The sequence below is a fragment of the Empidonax traillii genome, unplaced genomic scaffold (genome assembly GCF_003031625.1).
Source record: "Empidonax traillii isolate 1590-97213 ecotype Southwest subspecies unplaced genomic scaffold, ASM303162v1 scaffold554:size495636, whole genome shotgun sequence".
Classification (NCBI taxonomy): domain Eukaryota; kingdom Metazoa; phylum Chordata; class Aves; order Passeriformes; family Tyrannidae; genus Empidonax; species Empidonax traillii.
In genome coordinates this window covers 330,832-351,386 of record NW_020955747.1, presented here as the reverse complement: position 1 = coordinate 351,386, position 20,555 = coordinate 330,832, and the positions used below count along the sequence as shown (strand labels likewise).

At 49.4% G+C, this 20,555-nt stretch overlaps 1 protein-coding gene across 2 annotated transcripts in view; it reads right to left on the bottom strand.

Moving 5' to 3' along the window:
* Positions 1-579: 579 nt before the first annotated feature.
* HDLBP (high density lipoprotein binding protein) overlaps positions 580-20,555 on the bottom strand; it is a 39,339-nt gene continuing 19,363 nt past the window's right edge. Inside the window, exons 4-28 of one of the 2 annotated variants that reach the window (XM_027897656.1) lie at positions 19,932-20,086; positions 19,289-19,504; positions 17,479-17,685; positions 16,798-17,013; positions 15,783-15,989; positions 15,469-15,576; positions 14,825-14,929; positions 14,285-14,363; positions 13,481-13,620; positions 13,091-13,195; positions 12,706-12,819; positions 12,278-12,364; positions 11,991-12,122; positions 11,459-11,677; positions 10,415-10,636; positions 9,972-10,190; positions 9,154-9,292; positions 8,600-8,754; positions 7,879-7,983; positions 7,042-7,176; positions 6,361-6,504; positions 6,008-6,193; positions 4,247-4,363; positions 3,629-3,757; positions 580-2,992 (exon numbers count right to left, since the gene is read on the bottom strand). In XM_027897656.1, coding sequence (XP_027753457.1) covers positions 2,906-2,992; positions 3,629-3,757; positions 4,247-4,363; positions 6,008-6,193; positions 6,361-6,504; positions 7,042-7,176; positions 7,879-7,983; positions 8,600-8,754; positions 9,154-9,292; positions 9,972-10,190; positions 10,415-10,636; positions 11,459-11,677; positions 11,991-12,122; positions 12,278-12,364; positions 12,706-12,819; positions 13,091-13,195; positions 13,481-13,620; positions 14,285-14,363; positions 14,825-14,929; positions 15,469-15,576; positions 15,783-15,989; positions 16,798-17,013; positions 17,479-17,685; positions 19,289-19,504; positions 19,932-20,086 — 3,728 coding nt within the window. In that variant the 3' untranslated portion in view covers positions 580-2,905. The remainder of the gene's footprint in view (positions 2,993-3,628; positions 3,758-4,246; positions 4,364-6,007; positions 6,194-6,360; positions 6,505-7,041; positions 7,177-7,878; positions 7,984-8,599; positions 8,755-9,153; positions 9,293-9,971; positions 10,191-10,414; positions 10,637-11,458; positions 11,678-11,990; positions 12,123-12,277; positions 12,365-12,705; positions 12,820-13,090; positions 13,196-13,480; positions 13,621-14,284; positions 14,364-14,824; positions 14,930-15,468; positions 15,577-15,782; positions 15,990-16,797; positions 17,014-17,478; positions 17,686-19,288; positions 19,505-19,931; positions 20,087-20,555) is intronic. The other variant, XM_027897657.1, reaches the window with a different exon arrangement.

The following is a 20,555-nucleotide window of genomic DNA, read 5'->3' as shown; positions in this document are numbered from 1 at the left end:
TTTGCTGTCTGCCACTGTGTTGGTCTGACAGTCATGTCATCAGCCCAGGGGAATGAGTTAAAACTAGAAGCGTTGCCTGAAAATTTGCTCTCAGTGGTAGTTTGATTCATTCTCATGGTTTTGAGTCTTTGGAAGAGTGGGAAGAATCCCTTCCTCAGCAGGGGACCAGAAATATTAAGCAGGACAGTGTAGCCTGGTGGAAGATTTTAGTTTCCCTTTGTGGGCTATGTTGCATTTGCTCACCTGCAGCTCTGCTGTTTTGGTTGTGGAGCAGCTGAGCAAGAGGGACCAGAGCTAGTGCCTCTCTCCTGTCCACTGCGCTGGCAACGTCCCTGGTACTCCCTGCCTGAGTGCAAGTGGGATGGTGCCTCCCTAGAAAGAGGGCGTAGCCTCCACCACTGCCCCTGCCTCCTCCCTCGATCCAGTGGTTGCTGTGAGAGTCCCATCCCATTAAGGGCATCGCCACACCAGAGGGCTCCAGTGTGCAAGCTGGAACTCCTCAGCCCAGGCTAAACCAGGCTCAGCATGGGCTGCCTTGGATCTCACCCCACCAGCAGAAAAAATATCCACCACACTCCAAGCTGTTTCAGGTTTTATTTTAGAATTTATAAAATTCCAGTGTCATCCATACTCATGAGCCTTTTTACATGTTTGCATATAGTCTCCAAATTCCAAAGTTAAGGCCAAGGGATCATTGCTATGGAAACGTACAATATGGAAGACGTCAAAGAGAGGAAATGGACACATGCCACCGTCTGCTGCGGAAGGAGGGTGGTGGGGGGGACAGTACTAGGTACAATCACTTCATGACCTTCTTTATAGTGGAGGGTCGGGTTGTGGGGCATGAGCCCATGGCAGTGGGTGCCCCAGATGTAACTCAAGCCTTGCTGTGCAACTGGTGAGGGCACGGGGGCATTAAGAGGAGGAGGGTGTGGTAGGCTTGGTGATGCAGGACAGACCTAAGCTACAGGGTATTAACCATTTGTTGACAGACGCAGATGGGAAGGTATCACCCTAGTTCTGTTGGACCCCTCCTGTCTCCCCTGCTGGAGGCAAGGCCACCCTGTCCTTCCAGGGCAACCAGGCACCCCACAACAGGCCATGGTCCATTTCACTTGGTTCTCAGACTTAAGGAGAGCACTGTGAGGTTTTGATTCGACTTCTGCATAGCAGTCTCTGCCAAGAAGAGCTGGCGCGGGAGGGAAAAAGCATCGGCATGTTGAGCCTGCCCCATGGAGAGAAAGACAAGAAGGCTAGGCTCAGCCTGCCGGAGTTCTGCTCCCTCATCAGCACTAGAGAAGAGAGGCTAGGGACTCCTGCTTGTCCAAGAGCTGAAGCAGCTGGGATAGAGGAATGGCTCAGACTACAAGCTCTGTAGGACTGAGGCAGGGGAGTAGGGGCACACGAAAACCCCATGCTCCATGCCTCCCTCCACAAAGATGTGGTTTTCCTCTTACTGGCTGGAGGAGCTTGGACACAGTCCCCTTCAAGCAAGTCGTGGCAGGGCCCAGGTACAAGCAGCCCCGAGTACAGAGCACGGATGATCTTCTACCGCCATATGATGGAGGCCTCGGGAGGGCTTAGCCTACACTTCAGCCCTGGATGCTGTCAGAGCAGAAGCCTGACTCACACAACCTCTGCAGCCAAGGGCTGCAGCACAGCTGCGCTTGTGGCCCTGGGGCTGAGCCCTGTGCTAGCTCAGCACACAGTCCTACAGATTCACAGCCTGCCTCAGTGTCACCTTGCTGAGCTTCCCTCTGGAGCAGCTCCCACAGCCACGCAGAGACACAAGGCTCCTCTTGCTTCTCCTCCACGCTTCTGCTCTGGCTGCCCAGGCAACAGCTGGAAAAGCTGCTCACCCATGAGCGCTAAGAGGCCCCCATCATACTGACGTCTGAGGTAGAAAGAAGGCAATAGGAACGGTGTCACTGCTGCTCACGCCGAGCTGCTACAGCGCTAGCAGGGGACGACAGCTCCTCCGGGCCGTGTGTCCCACCAGCTGCTCCTGAGCCGTGCCACCGCAGTGACCTCAGCTGACCCAAACCTGTCCCGCCCGGTCACACTGCCGCGTGCTGGCTCTCCTGCCTGCTCACAGAGACCATGGGGAACTAGGAGCGGGGTCTGTCATCAAGCACTGGAAGACTGGCCACGTGTGCAGGCTGGGGCTGTGCTTGGTGTGGCGCAGGGGCGCACGTTTGCTGCACTCACAGGTGTTTTCCTGACCAGGGTAGCCGTACGTTGTTCCATCTCTGTTGCCTCTACAACCTATTGAAGGTTTTGTTCCTCAAAAAGCAAGTTTCTGACCTTTTAGATTATTTTAAGCTCTCCCCACAGTCAGCTATCAGCATTAAATGAATTTTTGGCGGTTAAAAGGAAAAAAAGTTGATTGCACTCTACGAAGGTAAGGTAAGGCCTGGGATAAACACAAAGGAAAGAGGGCAAACGTTTTGGCTTTAGAAAGTCAAGGAAATTTATTTCCTGAGGTCATGAGACAGGAAGTAGATTCCTAGCCACAGTAAAGGAGGTCTCCTAATGAAGGCGAGAATGCCTAGTCAGACATGCTCAAGAGAGCAGATTGCTCTGCTAGCGCTTGGGAAGCTGCAAATCTTAGCCACTTGGAGTCAATTATGAAGTTTCTAACAAAAACACACACATTTAGTGTTTGAATCTGAGTGGAAGCCTTGTTCCAAAGGAGGAAAGAATATCCATCAAGAGATGAGGGTGGGTCCTAGCCACGGTGATAGCTGAGGGGAGCAGGATGGGGTCTAGCACTCCAGACACCATTAGGAGACCTCTTGGGGCAATTGACTTGTGCTCCAGCCGCTGGGTCAGATTTCAGACAGGAAGTATTTGTGGCAGGTTAGTGTCAGGTCAGCGGGCTGGAGGAGTTTCTGCTTCCAGGTCATTATCGTTTGGGTCCCCAGGGAAGAGTCTTGGGGGCCACTTGAGCCCCAAAGCTGGGGAAGTCTTCAGAACTGCTCATATCAGGGGCCTAGAGCAAACAAAAAGGGAACAAGTTAAGCTCCTGCCCTGCTGTGAACCTGCACGGTGAGGCCCTGAGCTAAGCAACATCACTGATGTCCCAGGAGCACAGACAACAGGGCAGGGACAAAAAGGATCATTGTAACATCAGGACTGCCCAGGGTGGAGGGTGGAGCCATCTAGGGATGACACCAATGAGGGTGCAGATAGGCACAAGGGCTCCAAAGGTCCCAGCTCAGTAACTGGGCCACTGGAGCAGGGTCACACCAAGCCTGCAGCAGTGCCGGGACAGCTGAGGATGAGCTGCCACACAATCCACCTCACAGCTGCAAACACTGAGCCAGTTCTGTGCTGCAGCAAAGGGCACCCTGTCCCTGCCCCTAAAACAACGTGACCTGGCAGGACACTTTCTGGTAAGGGTACCCCATTCCCCAACAGCTCCACAGTGGGGTAGCCAAAGTGAGCTTTGAGAGCTAGAGAGGAGAGCCCAGGCCTGTGCTCAGTTTGCACAGGCCACAAAGAGCAGGAGGGCCCTTCCCAGCTTTCTCTGTCACCAAGGAGGGAGAGTGCTCTGTGTCCCCAGCCCAGATAGGAGGGTCCCCATGCCCTGTGGCCCCAGCCCGCAGCAGAAGCAGCACTCACTCACCTTCTCGTTGTTGACAGTGGCCCAGGGGGCATCTCTCACCACAAAGCCCTTGGATGGGGCCTTGGACTCTTCGTGTGAGGAGGGCTTCATATATACCTGCATCGCCTCATTGTCCACCACATCTGCAAGCTGCAGTAACACAACCAGTAAGCGGGGAACTGGATAGCTCCTCAAGCTGGTATAACATGCCCACCCTCTATCTCACCACGCTGCAACCCGTTCAAGCTCACCAGCTGTTCTACAGTGACTGAATACAGTGTTTCAGCATTAATCTGAAGGCCATAACTCCTAACTGGTGCAAGCTGCTGCAAGGCAAGCGCATGCACACACTGGGGTGTCCCAGCATTCTCTTCCACTGTCCTCTCTCCTGGACAGAGGGGGCAGTCCAGCTGGTTTGAGGGACAGATACAAAGGGGGGCTGACTGTCACCTGCACAGGGCTTAAGTTCTTCAATGCAGTGGAAGAAAATACCCCTTCCTGGTATTTTCTGAGTATACATCTGAGATATATATAGAAGTATGTATCTTCCTGGTATATGTCTGAGATACTTCAGACATCCAACTCTGTGTCAGGGGAAATTCTTGCTAAGCCCCCCCCCTAGATTTGCTGAACACTTACATATTCCTCCTCCAAGTTCAGGATGTGATCAATAGCTTCTTCTACGTTCTCAGGGAGTCCTGTCACAGTCACACAGTTGGGGTCAGGAGCTCCACTCTGGGGAAAGCGAATATCCACCTGCAACAAAAGAAACAGGACAGGACTTACACCTGCACATCTGAAATGCCACAGACTCCCCATGAGCCTCATCATTAAGATTAACAAATCACTGTCTTTTTGCAGCCACAGGTCTGTTTAGGACCTCCATAGCTCAAACACCAGGGGGTAAGCAGGAATATACCTGCCCCAAAGCTTGCCCATTTTCCTGCGAAGGAAAGCAGAAGAGCCTTTCGAGCATCCCCTGCTGCTCTCACTCCCAGAGGCTTGCTGCTATCTGGGAAGCTCCTGCAGCAGAGGCAGGGGAGTGGCTGCATTTCCAGACAGTGTCCTTGCACTGCTGCGAGCATTTTTACCACCGAGCCACCAACAGCATGAAGCACAATGAGCTTTCTGCATCTGACACAGAGTAATCCTGGGCCAAGCGACCAGGGCCGAGCACGGCAGTCCAGAAATGGGCAGTGTAATGTGGATGATCTAGCTTCCAGGGGTTTGGTTTGTCCTAGTTCTTGGTTGTTTTCAGACTGGTGTTGGGGGAGAACGTTAAGCTGTGGGAGCCCTCTTTGCCATATTGCGTTTGTCTGGAGACCATGCAGGCGGCGCAATTTTTGGGAAGAGGTTTTTTTTTTGGTTCTTGGTGGCGAATGCTCTTTTGTGGATAGGGCACCTTCCTTAGATATACTTTTTGCTATTAATACTGCTGTTTTATTGTGATTTTAGGACACTGTTATTTCAACTCAATCTCTCCTTACTGTCCCTTCGTTATTGGAAGGGGCAGGGGAAAGGGAGTGGCTTATTTGGAGTTTAGTTCCCTGCTGGTTGTTAAAACCAGCACAACCCCAAGGACTGCACTCTCTCACAGCCTGATTTCCAGAGGGATGCAGGAAAGCTGCACAAGACAGGACCAAACCCAAAGGTTGCCCATTGGGGAACCAAACAGTTTGTTTCAACAACTGAGTCCAGCCGAGATCCAAGTCTCCAAAACCCCATTCCTCTGGAGTCACGTTCACTGCTGCCCCTGCAGTAAAACCTGCTGCTGATGCCACATAGCTGAGGAGGTCTAGGCACAGCCTCCTCACAGAGACCCCAGCAAGAGACCTGGCTGCCCACTTTAGTAATCAGAGTAGCTGACATAACCACCTCCTCCTCTCTCAGAAGACCAGCTGTGATTCTGTCTGCAAGATCAGAACCAACAGAAGGGCTGCAGAGAGGGACAGAGCTCAGTGCTGCTTGTAGGGCTAATCCAGAGCAACAAGGAATCATTCTCAGGTTCCTCTTCTGGCTGGGTTCCATCAAAACAGGAGAAGTTCCCAGCCTGGTTCTCAGAGGAATGTGACTCAGAGCTGAGGTAGTGTGGGGACACTTCAGCTGGTGTCTGGATGTGGTGTCCAGACAGCCCAGATATCCTGGGCATACCAGGGTGCCCTGGCCCAGGGATGCTGCTCATATGCTGGTGGGAACACAGCTGGAGGTGAGCAGGGCAGCACTGGCTTTCTTTTGTGTCTGTTGCAGCTGAAGGTGCTCAATAGGCACAGGACACAGGGACCACAAGATGTGAGCCTCAGGCTCCTGAATTCAGCACCAAGCTGGTACAAAGCTCTTCACACAGGAGCAGCTGGCCGCTCAGGTCCAGCCTGACCTATGCTGCATCGCCCCACCACTCACCTTGAACTCATCCATGATTTTGCGGATGGCTTTACCACGTGCACCAATGATGCGCGCGTGAACACGATGGTCCAGGGTCACATCCTCAGAAACCATCTGCTCCAGCTCCCCAACAATCTTCATGATGGCATCCCGAGCAGCCTCGGCGTTCTTCTCATAGCCAGTGATGGTGATCTGGTCTTGGGCCTGGGGCACAGAGAGACATGTTGAGAGACCAGGCTCATAAGCAACTTCTCTCCACTAATCCCTTTTACCATCCACCTTATCCAAAGGCAGTGGAGAGAGTTCAGAGCTCTCAAGAAGATGCTCAGAGACAAACACCAGCCATTCTTGTACTAACTCTGATGTCTCACCTGGCTTTCATCATCCTTGTCAGGGAACTGGATGTTGACCTCGTGCTCTGTGCGTATCTGGGTGATCACTGCTCCCTTCCGCCCAATGATTTTAGGGTGATACTTGGGATCCACAGTGACTGTCAGCTTGAAGCTTCGCAAGGCCTGGAACAGGAGAAGCAGAGTGAGAGCAGGCAACACACCATGGCTGGTCCAGTGACATCCACTGAAGTCCCAGCGTTTCCTTATGACTTCTGAAATGCATGGAATATAACCTGCAGCACCATTGTTTAAGTATACATTGTTACAGAACAGCGCCCAAGCTATCTGCTGGGGACTTGTGCTTTCACCAAGTTCAGTGGGAAACTACAAACAGCAACCAATCACCCAACTCATCCCTCATTTATTCAGAACTGTGATAAGGATTCAGTAAGGACAGGTACAGAGAGACTCCCAGCACAGTGAGATTCCTACCCAGCAGTGTCTGGAAGGTACGTGAAGGTGAGAGAGACTCCCACAGTCCAAAGTTACATTCCCAAACTCTCCCATCAGTTTGTGTTAAATGAGTTACCTTTGGTTAACTCATTTAACACCCACAGAACAGCTAAGTGTGGTCTTAAAAGGTGAGGAGTTCCAGGCGTCCGTGCCCAGAGGCTGAAGCCATGTTTGTCTGGAAGGAAGAAGGACAGGCACAGGCCTTACCCGATCCTCTTGTTCAGCTTGCAGCTCCTTCACTCTCTCTAGCAGCCCGGCCTTGGCACGGTCCAGGTTGGTAGCCAGCCCAGTGATGGTGATGATATCCGACTGCAGCTCAGGAGCAGGCACCTGGATGTTCACCTGAGTAACAAGGAGCGATTACCATTTTGTACCACTGCTTGTTCTGTATCACTTGTGATGCCTCTCACTGCAGGTTGGTATCTCATTGGTCTCCCCTGCCACCAAGGCCAGCTCCCACCCCAGCAGCCTAAAAACCACAGAATGGTTCAGGTTGGAAAGGACCTCTGGAGGTCATCAAGCTGGGCCACCCAGAGTCAGTTGCCTGGGACCGTTTCTAGATGGTTCTTGAAGAGAACTCTGTTTCTCCAGCCATTATCAGGCTGCTTTGCTGCAGGGCTTCAGCCCCCAGCAGTCCCTGTACCAGCCCAGAGAGGCCAGGAAACAAATACATGTTCAATAGCACTGTCTGAGCCAACATGCACCAACAATGAGAGTCCCTGTTGGCTCTGGGGAATTCTCCTGAATGGGCAGGCACAGCTATTTCCCATGGCCTGGGAGGAAAACAATTCTCACACTAGTGAGGAATCCCTGCAGACACCAAACAAGTCATGCAATGCTCATGACATCAACACTGATCATACAGCTTCAGCACGAAACCTGCTGAGCCCTGGAGCCAGGGACCAAATCACACAGGGATCATTTTCCTACTACAGTGCTGGGTTCCATGGTCGTGACAGATCTGAGTATGTTGCAACTGATGGTCACCACCCTAAACACGGTCACTCCAGGATAGAGGAGATGAAAGGAAGGGGAACAACTTACTTCAAACTCATCCATCATTTTGCGGATCCCACTTCCTTTCTGGCCAATGATGTAACGGTGAAGATCAAAGGGAACTTCCACCTCGATGGTGACAGGAACCAGAGCCTACAGGAGATGGAGCATAGTTCACCAGTGAAAACACTTATCCTGTCTCCCAGCTTGCTGTATACTTGCCCAAAAGAATATGTTGCTGAACTGAGGTACATTTCCTTGTAGTCAGGATACAAACTCTATAGGAAGAGAGAACAACTGGGAACACCAAGATGACCTGTTGTGGGTTGAAGCATGTTTTCCAAACAAGCAATTTGAAACTTGGGGCACAGGCTTGGGGCACAGGCTAGTTTCATATCCATGGCATTTTTGAAGTCTAGCAGAGACTTGGAAAACGTAACTATGAGAGGATGGTAAGGTCTGCTAAAGCTGGAATGATTCAGACTCAGTCAAACTCCTCCTCATTCCAGCTGTGCTCCATAAAACAAGCGTGTCATACTTTTATGGCAAATAACTTGGGGCTGCCTTACAAGCTCTAGCAGTTGCAAGGTCATGCAAGGTATAATACGATTGAAGTCACCAGGCTAAGCCACAGAGCAACGGGGCTTCCCTTGAGCATCACTGATCACCTACACTGCACCCTGCACTGACCAGCTTTTACTACCACCACCAAAGCTTACATCCAGGCATCAATAACTAAACGGGGTAAGGGGCTGAGAAAGCCACACACCTGCAGTGCCTCCTTTGCTGCCTCGCACTTCTCCCTGCGGCCAGAGATGATGATGATATCACACTTCTTCGGAGAGCTGGGATCTGTGTCCTTCCCATCCTTGCCTTCCCCACCTTCCTCACCATTCTCCTGCACAGCTGGATCTGCAACAGGAGCTGGAAACACGGAAAATCTTGTGTTCAGTGCACAGAACCCCATCCTTGTTCATCATTCCCTCACCTTCAGATCCTCAGGCTCAGCCAGCAGTGAGAGCTCAGAGACACCTCGGTAAGCTTGTAGAGCCCTTTTTCTTGGGGTAGGTCCTCGTACTCCCTGCACTCTGCAGTGACAACATGTCCACAACGCCCAGGTCTGTGGTTTGACCTCCTAAAAGTGTCCCTCTTCCCAAAAGGATTAAGATTGATGCTAAGTCCAGATTCAAGGACACTGCAGGAACACCAGGGATCAGTTTTCCATAGATTTTAAATAGAATATGTCAATTGGTATGGAGTGCTGGCACATTACACTTATTTGATCATCCCAACTTCCACATGAACATGCATCCATAGGTATACCTGGGTTCTCCTCCCTGTCAGGGAATTTGATCTGGACACCATAGTCCCGGGTGATCTGCTGGATCCGGGAGCCTTTGGGGCCCATAATGGAGCGGTGGAACTTTTGTGGGATGGTGCATTCGATTGTCACTTGAGCTTCCTGTGGGAAAGAAGAGTTGCTCTATTGCAATGTAGCCTCTTTCACACCAGAAAACAGGATGCTTGTGCATGGTGAAATCCAAAATTGGATACAGAGGACTCAGAAAAGATAAAGCTTTCCTAGAATCATTCTCTCTTGGAGAAGTTAGCAGGGGGTTTAAAGAAGGCTATCTCCAACCCAGAATATTAAAGGCTTCCGAGAGCAAAGCTCAAGCTCTTTATTACCTTTAAGAGAAGGAAGCATTAAAAGAAAGGAAAAAAGATAAAGAACAAATGAGAGAGGGAAGGAGGAACGAGAACAGGCTTGGCAGTTGGCTGCTTCCAAAAGCCAATACTAACAACACAGGAAACCATAGAAAGCAACCACTGCCCAAGGCCAGGCATGGAGAGGCACAGGAGGGCTCCAATCTTTTAATGTCTAGATGTACACCAAGGAGTGGTCTCCTACTTCCACTCCTAAAGACCACGAAGATGGTCAGGAGGCAATTCCTTCACACAGCATTGCCATTTTGGAGCCAGCTGCCACTCTCCAGGCTGCAGACCCCATATGTTGACAGCAAAGGTTCAAATCCCAGGACTACCACAGGACTTGTTCTCATAAAGCTTGGCCACACAGCAGGTTCAAGGAGGGCACTGGTGAAGCAACAAAGTACAGAAGAAACAGTTTTTCTGCGACATACCAGGTCCTCGATGATCTCCTGGATGCGTTTCTTGGCTGCCTCCACACAATCCTTGGCTCCCTTGAGGGTGACTTTATCACTCTGGGTGCCGGAGCGTGGGAAGCTGACCATCACACCACCATATTCATCTGCAATCTCACGCAGAACTTGTCCTCTTCGGATGACAAAGTGGCGGTGGTGCTTGGGGTCAACCACCATGGAGTCCTCAACCACATTATCCTGCCAACAGATGAGAGCTAGTCAGCCCTGTCTGTCCTGGGGATAAGCATGAGATGGCTGCACTCAACAGCAATCAGTTTACAACCTCACCCCAAAAAGGTTGAATGATCTTCCTGAGCTCCCATGAAGGGCAGAAAATGGTTTTAGAACAAGCAGGTCCTCCACACTGACTTGTTACATCTTGCTACAGTGAGAGGAAGGAATGTAGAAAAAGTAGATCATACCAAGTTCTTGATGAGGGCCTCCAACTCCTTCTGTGCCTCTTTGACAGCCTCCTCCGTTCCCATGATAGTGATCAGCTCCTGATCTTTGTCCTCAGAGGTGGGGAAGATGATGCGGGCCCCAGTATTGTCACGCACCTTACGGATGTTGCCACCACCCTTACCAATGAGGAATTTGTGGTACTCTGGCTTTGCACGGAGGTCCACGGTGTAACTCTTTGTTTGCTGAAAGGAGCCAGAGACCCGTGGAACGTGTCAATATATAGAAAATACTCACCAGCATCAACAGTCAGCATGTGGGTATGTTACCCGCACCCACATACAGAGTGTTGCAAGAGCAAGGTAGGTAGATGCAGCGTGCTGTCAAAGTAAAAAAGGTATACAATGTCTTAAAATTAAAAACACTCCCCCAAGGATGTTCTCGGGGCTGAAAATGTAACTGTACACTCAGCATGACCAGTGAGAATACAAGCAGAGACTTCCCTAGAAGAAGGGTCTGACCCTCACGCAAGGCAATATAACCACCTGCTGACTGCTGCAAGGCAGGCCACAGAGGCAACCATCCAATTCCCGTGGGGAACATGTTCACATGCTGACCCCAGACAGGGGCTTTTGCTATTAAAATGACCAGTCAGTCAGTCAGCCACAACTCCAAGCAATGTCTTGTAACCAGAAGTTCTCAAACCTAGACACATGCAATGAAATGGAAGAACTGGAGCTGAAATTCAGAGATCAAGAAAAAAAGTGAAGGACATCTGCAGAAGCTGTTTTGGAAAAGTGTGGATACCCAAGCGCATTCAAGCCACAAGAGCAGGGAGCCATAACTCTTCGAGTGTGTTGCCAGCCTGGGCAGAGAAGCATTACAGCCAGTTCTTCTATCCACGAGGGGCAGAAGACCCTTGTCCAATCTGTACTCAAATCCCTCAAAAGAGGATTTGTCTGTCTGATGCGAGAGGCTTCCCAGCAGACAGAGGGAATCACTTCAACCCCCAAAAAGAAACAGCTGGCCAAACCAAGCTGTTCCTTCCCCTATGAGACAAGGCTCACCTTCTCCTCTGCCAGATGCAGCAGCTGTTTCTTGGCTTTCTCCACATCCTGGGCTGGGCCTCTGATGGTCACGGTGTCACTCCCAGAGCCCTCGGTGGGGAAGTGGATGTGGACTCCACCACACTCCTCCATGATGGAGCGGATGAAGCGGCCTTTGGCGCCAATGAGGGAATTGTGCAGTTTGGAAGGAATGGAGACCTCCACTTCTGTGATGTTGGCCTAAGGGAGGACAGTATGGGGTGTCAGTTCAGCTGCAGCAATGTGTTTGCACCCACTCTGCTTTCCCTCTGACTCCCACATTGCCAGGAGCTTTGCAGGAGCTGTGTGTAAGAAACACCCGACCAGAGAGAATTGAGAATGGCTCCTCCTAACACATGAGCAGCCACAAACTTCAGTTGAAGTGTCAAGACCACACTGACACCCACATTTGTCTCCTCCCTGCCTACTCCCACTACAAACACTTCTATATTTATACCTCTTATATTTATATTTTCATGTCCCTCATCTGCCACAGGCCAGTTGTTTCACTTACCAGTTCCTTCTGGATAGCCAGAATTCTGTGGCGAGCAGCCTCACAGTTTGCTTTCTTGCCTGTGATAACAATTGTCTCCGAGTTGCTGTTCTCTGCTGGGAGATCAATTTTGGTGTTGCTTTCTTCACGGATCTGCCACAAAAAAAACCCCAACAAAATCATTTAATAGGTGTCCCATGTTGGAAAAAAAGGCCTCAGAGGTTTCATTTTGCACTGCCAGTGAGCAGGAGGGACCTCGCTGCAGCCAGTGACCACAACAGGCACTGGAGACAGGAAAGATATCTTACCTTCTTGATGTTGGCACCTCCTTTCCCTATGATGTTCTTGTGGAATTGTTTGAAGATGGGAACAGAAATAGAAAAGCTGTTTTCAACCTAAGGGAGAAAGGAAGGGAGAATTGAAGATTACACTGTCATGGCAAGTGAGGCACCATCCCAGGAACTGGATAAACAAGCTCCTGACAATAGGCTTAGATCCAAAGAATTCTCTGTACAAGAGACTTGCATGAATAAGCAAAGGCAGGTACCTTCTTCTATGGCCCTTATATAACAGGCATTACCCACCTGCCCCCATCCAGACAGAACAATGAGATAGAACAATGTCCACAGCTCCCTCATCTTGAACTGTGTCAGCCCTAGCCAAGCTACTACAACTTGCTCTAATCCAAGGTTATCCAGACATGATGGAGAGAACAGCAGACTGAAGTTTCCCTTACCAGGTCTGCCACCATCTTTTGCATGTACTTGGTGCACTTCTCCACCTCGTTTTTGGGACCTCTGAGTTGGACGATGTCACTCTTGTGTGCAGGGTCTGGGAAGTTGATGATAACCTGCAGGAGATGGTCATTTAGAGCCAACTCAAGCAAATGCAAGAATTGTGTCAGACACATGCAAAGGTTGGGGAGATCCTGCACATCCCCTTTCCCTTTTGTTAGCAGTCTCTGGCCAAAGGGACCATCTTCTCAAACACATTAGATGTACGAGCAGCTACACATTTCTCATATTTACAGAGACACTAAATTTATGGCTTCAGTGACAATGTGTCTACTACCTAAGCAGGAAATATCCTCTCTGGATTCCTTCCCTCCTAGAAAGACTTACCTCTGGGAATTTCTCCCGTATTTCCCGGATCCGTTCACCCTTCTGCCCAATGATGGTCCGGTGAAATTTCTGCTCAATGATTAGGTCCTTGGTGCGTTCATTTTCCTGTGGAGAAGAGAGTTTACATGGAGTGTTCAGCAGGAGAGCCACATACTTGTAATCACCAGTTTGCTGCCTGACAGTTCACTTGCCAGCATTGTCCCTCTTTTCTCCTCCAGACATAATTCACTCTAGACTGAGAGGAAGGGGGATCCAAGGAAAGAGAAGAACTTGCACTTGTCATGAGATCCAAGTGCTCAGTAGGCCAGGGGCACACACCTGCACCAGAAGGTTACCAGGGAACATAAGAGCCCAAACCCTGTGGCCTCCCAAGCATCACATCCCACTAACCATACGGGAAGCGAGTTCCAGCAGCTCTTTCTTGGCCTGTTGGACCCCCTGCGGGTCTCCTTCAATTCTGATCAGGTTGCTCTTCTCATTGTCCGGAGGAATGCGCACTGACACCTTGTAGAGGTCCTTGATCCTGTTAACTGCAAGGCAAGGGCTGTGGTGACGCACTCTGCTAGGCCAAGAATCAGAAGCAAAGCACCTTGACTATCACTGCTTATAGGCTGTTTAAGAAGTAAATCAGCCTCTGAGGAGAAGCAAGAGGGGTGGGGTTGAACCAGGAGAAGGTGCCTCTTCACCCTGGGGTTAAGCGAGAGCAGATCCATGCCATACAAGAATCTGTACAAGTAAATACTCTGGCATCCAGTTCACTTGACAGAGTGAGGCATCTGTTTCTTCCTCAAACAGCACCACATTTAGACCAGAAGATGCTCATGCATTTCCAATCCTAAAGTCTTTTTTGGGGAGAAACTCACCAAGCAGATTTTGATCACCCCAATTGACTGCTAAATGCAATTCATATAGATGAACTTGAAAAAAAAGAGAGAAGAGAATTCTCCAGTCCGGCCCTCCCGCAAAAAAAATTCCTCCTGGACACGGCAAAGTAATCTGTTCAACTTTCCAAGACACTTCACATTTGCCAAGGCCTCACTGCCCATTTATCTCCTTGTCCCAACCTCACTCCAGAAGAGCAGAGGCAACATGAAGGAGCACAGCACCCTGGATGAGCTGCAGAGCCACAATATGATCAAAATATTCTGACAGAAAGTCCGAACAGAGGAAGGATTAGAAAGGCATCCCACTTACTGTTAGCTCCATTCTTGCCAATGAGGTGTCGGTGAAATTTGTGGTCTACGTTGATTTCTGCATAATCCATCCGGTTGATCTATAAAGAATTGAACAGGGCTAGGCAGGGTAGGCCCCCTCTGTTGCTGTTTGTGCCCAACGTGACTGCCCACTGCCAGTGCCAGCACTGAGTCTCCAGCAGCCAGCTACAGGCATTCCTCTCTGCTATCGGGCAGAGCAGAACACTCCTCTGGTTTGAGCTGAGAATACCATGCTTATATAATGTTTTAAGGGACTTAAATGCTTCTCCAACTGCGACTGAAAGAGAATCCTTCCTTCTCTGCATCAAAAGACTTAAGATGTACTGTTGATTTTTTAAGAATGCTATGAACAAGCTTCATAACCAAGGGTTTTGCTCATCTGCCACACCACTTGCCTTCTGCAAGTTCTGTTAAGCCTGTCAAGATATCCCACAGATGTGATCTACACTTCATCTGTGCTCTGTTGCCCCATCTTTCCCCACTTTCTTCTTACATAATAGAACTAGTACCACTAACTTACCAGATCCTTGACCATGACTTCAATCTGTTCCTGAGCCACATTCACATCTTCTGTAGGTCCTTCCAAAGTGATTTTGTCTTCTCCTTCGGTGAATTCAATGTGAACCTTGAGACACAAGGCAAGGAAACCCATCAGGATTTTCCAAGACACAAGACAGGCCAATGCAGTCAGTCAGGCCTACACCATCAATCTGCCACTAAGGGTACACGCATCATTCCCGTGTTTTACGAGTAGGATACTTACAATTCTGGCCATATCACAGTGTCCAGACCATAAAGCTTTGGTGCTGTCCTGGAGACTGCATGGACTTTGAAGAAGTTCCTCATCTAACCCTTCCCTAGATACCACCTAACTCACCAGGGAGAAGCCTCATTGAAATCAGCATTTGCAGGTATCCTACTACAATTATTCTCCAAATAGTACTACATAAGACTTCCCCTGAAGGACTCAACCCTTAAGAGTAAAATAGGATGAACAGTGTTTGAGGCAGCAGAAGTTTATAGCTCCTCTTAATACTGTAAGATTAGTGTAATTTCCTCCCTGGTTTTATTCATGCTAGAATACATTTCTCCCTCCTACAAAGAGCGATCTGGACTAAACCATATTCTGCTTCAGTGGGTGCTAAGCTAATAGCTCATCCATACCTTTGGCATCTGCTGAGTTATTTTGGCCAGGTTTTGTCCTTTCTTTCCAATGATGAAACGATGAAGCCAAGAGGGGGCTGAGACCGAGGAGACGGTAAAACTGTTGGCCTGAGAGACAGAGAAGTTGTTTGATGAACAGATTGAAGAGGCTTTCACAAAAAATTCCATTCCAATTCCCATGGTGCACCCTCAATATTGAGTTCTAAGCTGCATCTCTGACAGCCCAACTGAGACCAGCTAAGACCACCCCCCTAACAGCTGTCAGTGCCCACAAACGTGTCTTCATGGGGCTTTCAAAAGAGGCCCATCAGTACCTTTGCATAGACTTCAGTCAGTGCTTGCCCAAGCTTTTCAGGTTCGCCTCGCAGTATCACCGTCTCTGAGCTGCTGTCAGTGGGTGGGATCTCGACAGAGACTCCAGTTTTCTCCAAGATCTCCTGCAGGGAATTCCCCTTGGGGCCGATGACATACTTGTGCTGGGACTTCTTCACCTCTACTGCAATGGTAGTAGTCTTCTTTTTCTGTAGAAGCAGATGTACTGGGGCATCAATCACAAGGGAGCAGGGAAGGACAAGAGTGAAAGGGAGAGACACAAGATGCAGTGAAGCTCTGCACCCAGGAAAGAGCAAAGCAAAGGTGAACAGAGGGATTCTGCAGTACCCTAGCATCTTTGGGACCCTGCCTGTAGAAAGCCCCGTTCTCACAAATTCACAGGTGAAGTATGAAAATTCTGTCTCAGCTCCCTGGGACACTACATGGAAGAGACCACACCCCAGCCCTTCCACAACGCCCAGCTGTCCCCAGGCAGTGTGGTAATGCAACACTGTGTAGGCTATTAGGCTATAAGCTGATTATCTCTATTGAAATCCAGACTGGTATAAATACAGACCTAACCATGAGGAAAAACAGATCAACAACCTACAACAAGGATATTCACAGTGAAGCTAGCTGTGGAAAATAAAGTGCAATTCCCGCTTCACCAACTTTTACTGTTGCGACTTTGATACTGTCAGCTGGCCACACTGTAGCCTCCACACATCCCTTCCTTTGTAGTACCTCTGTGAAGGCGTGCCCAGGGAGCTCTTAGTGGTCTGCTAATTCCCATGACAGAAAATAAGGAGATCTATCACCTCCCAGGCAGAATCACCCCAAGTCCCACTCTGCTGAGCAAGAAAATGCTAAGATCTGGGTCCACTACTGCAAGGGCTGCTGAGCAAGAGTTGAACACAAAGACGATGCAACTGAGGGATGCACAAAAGCAGAACAAGAAGGGAAGAGGGGCTGTGAGGAGGTGGGGGGAAGATGGAAAACTTTATGGACCATCCGTACCTTTTCCTCATAGATCTTCTTAACACGAGCCACAGCCTGAGCCAGCTGTTCCTTTTCTCCTGTGAAGACTATCTCTGTCTTGTTAACACTGGGTGGAGGAATGTTGATGCGCGTCCCTGTGTCCTGCATGAGCTCACTCACCAGCTTGTTGTAAGGGCCAGCAATAAAAGGGTGGTACACTTTCTCCACATCCAGCCGCTCCACGGCACGCTTATCCTGGAAGGGTCCAGAACAAACCTTAGTGGGAACTGATATCAATATTACCATCTCTGCCACACGCAGCTAAATTCCCATTGCTGTCTTGTTTGCCACTCTGGCCCCAAGCACCCTTCTCAGTTTGCAGGCTCCACGCCTTTCCATCTAGAAATACTGCTGTTGCCAATTTATGATATCCACCTCTGTAATCTCCTACCTTATCTCAGCTGGCACCTACTATGGTTCACTTCAAAATATCAAACTGCTTATCTACTTCAGAGATGGACAAAAGGGAGAACCAGAAGGTACAGAACATGGCAGCAGTGTTCATACAGCCAGTGGCATGGTGTACGTCTCTGTTCAGACTAACAACCTAACAATTTTAGGCACTGGCTGTGGCCATGGTGGCTACAAGCATCCAATATACCACGGAGAAGAAAAATGGCCATTTGGCTAATGACATGAGAGATCACAGGACTGAAGTACCTGCTCAGCAGAGATAAGCAGGATCTCGTGTCGGGCCTTCTCAATCCCTTCTTTAGTGCCGGTGATCTTGATCTGGTTGCTGGGGTCATCCGGGCGGGGGATCTGGATTTTGGTTGCAGTTTTGAGCTCCAGGTCCTGCAGCTTCTCGCCGTTCTTTCCAATAACAAAACGGTGGTGCTCCTTGGGGATGGCAACTGTCGCTGAAGCCTGCAACACAAGAGCCAAGCATCTATGAGAGCCCTTGCCTGCACAGGGAAATCAAGTCATGTGCTGCTTAGTGGTACCACTGAGGAGTGAACATAATGCCTTCCAGCACATCCTGTCCAAGGACGGATACTATGCCAGAACAGTTGATCTACAGTGCCTGTATTCCAGGAGACTAAACCCCACTATTTCCTCAAAAGCCTTCTTTTTGTACAGGAGCAGCACTCTGAATTAGCAAGGGCCTTAAGGCACAGACGAGGAGGTGCCTACGCTCCCGTGTCTCACAGTCTCTCAGTGCCAGAGAGAAACTGGGGCGATGGCTCTGGAGTAGAGTTTATCTGAACTCTGACATCTGCTGCTAAGACTACAGAGAACAAGACACAGTCTGACTCCTAGGAAACTGAAATTCAACACCAAAAACCCACTCCAGCAGGCAGACAGCTCAGAGATGCTTACCACTCCTGAGTGCTAAGGTGTCTTCATTGCACATGCTGCTCCTGGGACTGCTTCAAGATGGTTCCTCTTGGAAAAGGGGGTCCCCAGAGCTTCCCTCAATTTACCATTAAAGGACTGGTTTGTAACAGGGATTCCTGACTTCTTCCATTTTCACCAAGTGTTTACTGACCTGGTAGCTTAGGATTGCTATCATGCTCTTGATCCCTGTGAATATGTAACTACTAACTAATTAAGCCACTTAAAATTCAAGATACAATGGAAAATAAATAAACCAAATCAAAAAAAGATCACTTGGTGCGCCTTTTCAACTCTGTGTCCATGTACTGATGCCAGCCAAGCATAGAGGTTGGAATACAGACACACCTTTCATATCCAGGGCCAGGGCAGGAGGACGGATATTTGAGGACAGTGCAGTAGGGATCTGTAGCAGCACAATCTAAGCTATTATGTAGGGTTTGTCCCTTTCTCTTCCCTCTGGCAGGGTATGACACACAGGCTGAACAGCACTAAGCAGACACGGTGTTAACAATTGCATTAACTACCTTGGACATTACACTTTAAAACATGCCACGACAGCCGGCTGGGATACACCCTGACACGACCTACCATCTTGATTATGAACTCAAGAATCTGAAGGTAAGAAATCAAAACCCAGAGAACTGAAAGGAAAAGCAACTGAAACAAGGGGGCTGCAACTGCTTACCAATGTGGCTCGAGTTACACAACACAGCACCCTGATCGGAAGCTTTCAGCATTTGGCAGAACTCCCTCTTCTCTACTTTTCTTTCTCCCACCCCTCCACGTTCTCCTCTGAAGGACTTCAGAGAAAGCACCGGCCCGTTCTCATACACTGCAAGCTTTGTATGAGGGGCCTGCACTCCCGCCAGCACCAGCACCTCAGCACTGAGATTTCAGACTCCACCCTTCATGCAACACTATGGCCTGTAATTAACTTTGAACCCTATTTTAAGTCTCATTTCCATTCCAAATTGCCAACTGTTTGCTTTGAAAATATATGGCAAAGCTGAATTAGTCATCTAATAATACCTCTACGGCTTATAAGCCATGGCTTACATGCCCAAGGGTCTCAAAGCATTTCAGATTCTTGGGGAAGAGCAAGATGAAGTGAGAAACAGTTAGCTGCCCTTACCTGAGTCTGCAGTCGAGCGACAATTTCCTTCCGAGCCTTCATGACTGCTTCCAGCTTGCCAGAGACCATGATAGAAAGGCCCTGGTCCTTCGCGAGAGACAGCTCCAGGTGAGCTCCTGTCTTCTGCATGATGTCAAGGCAGATCTTGGCCTGCTCGCCTTCTCCAAACTGATTCATGTCCTTGTATTTCCTCTCCTCCAGTGGCACATGAAACACCTGCTCAGACACAGGACAGATAAAAGGGCGCAACAAACTGTCAGTGTGCTTTTGTTTGACAGTGCCTCCCTGTCTCATGGCCATACAGGACTTCAGTGGCATGCTGACCTCCCAGGTTTGTGCAAGCAGTCTGTCCCACGCTGGGACTCTTCCTAAAGGGGGATTAGCACTCACTATAGGAATTCCGTAATCCTCCCTTCAGGCATTCTTCAGCTATTTGTGAAACAGGGATGCAGAGCTTTTTCTGGACAGTTTTCCAACACATCCTTCCCCTCCAGAGCAGTTCTAGCTCTCAGCTGCAGCACCAGGGTAAAGTACAGCAAACAGGCTGCCATACCAAGGATTTCATACTCCAGGGAATGCTTCACTTCACCTACTTCTGGGAGTGGGGAAAAGGAAGGAAATAAAAACATCCAATCCCACCAACCTGAGTGATGACAGAAGCCTTTATTGGTCGAATTTTGCTCCAAGGACCAGCAGGTTCCTGGGCAGCTTCCAAACATGGTGCTTTCTCAGGGAGCGGAGGGAAGGCTTCCTTGTAGGTTGGAGGATCATTCTCTTCTTCAGAGTTTAAAGCTGTAACTGGGGTAAAGCAAATAGAGTAAATGAGATGCTCTCCCCACAGAAATGCTCCTGTTCACAGGCAGTGCGATTGTAATTAGGCACCACTAACAAGGGAGAGCAAATGGCTTGTGCACTGCTATTAATCCTATTACATCTATGCCTGTGGAGCTGCCAAGTCTGGAGCACAACTGACCTCAGCATAGCACAGATTGCAGTGGATGCCACGAACAAACAGCCTTGTCTGAGCTGGCACAATGCGCGCAGGGAGTGAACGTGCAAGTGAATGGTGGCAGCAAACAGCACCTTATTGCCAACTTTGTCAAGAGGGGCTTAATTAGGAGAGAATAGGCTGAGCAGAAAGAAGTGAAAGGACCAGAGCAAGGGTGCAGGTCAGAAGGGGATAAGACAAACATAAGCTCAGGAGGAAGGCAGTGAGAAGGGCTATAGTTAAGGCAAAGTCCAGGGAAAGCCTGTACATTATGTTCGA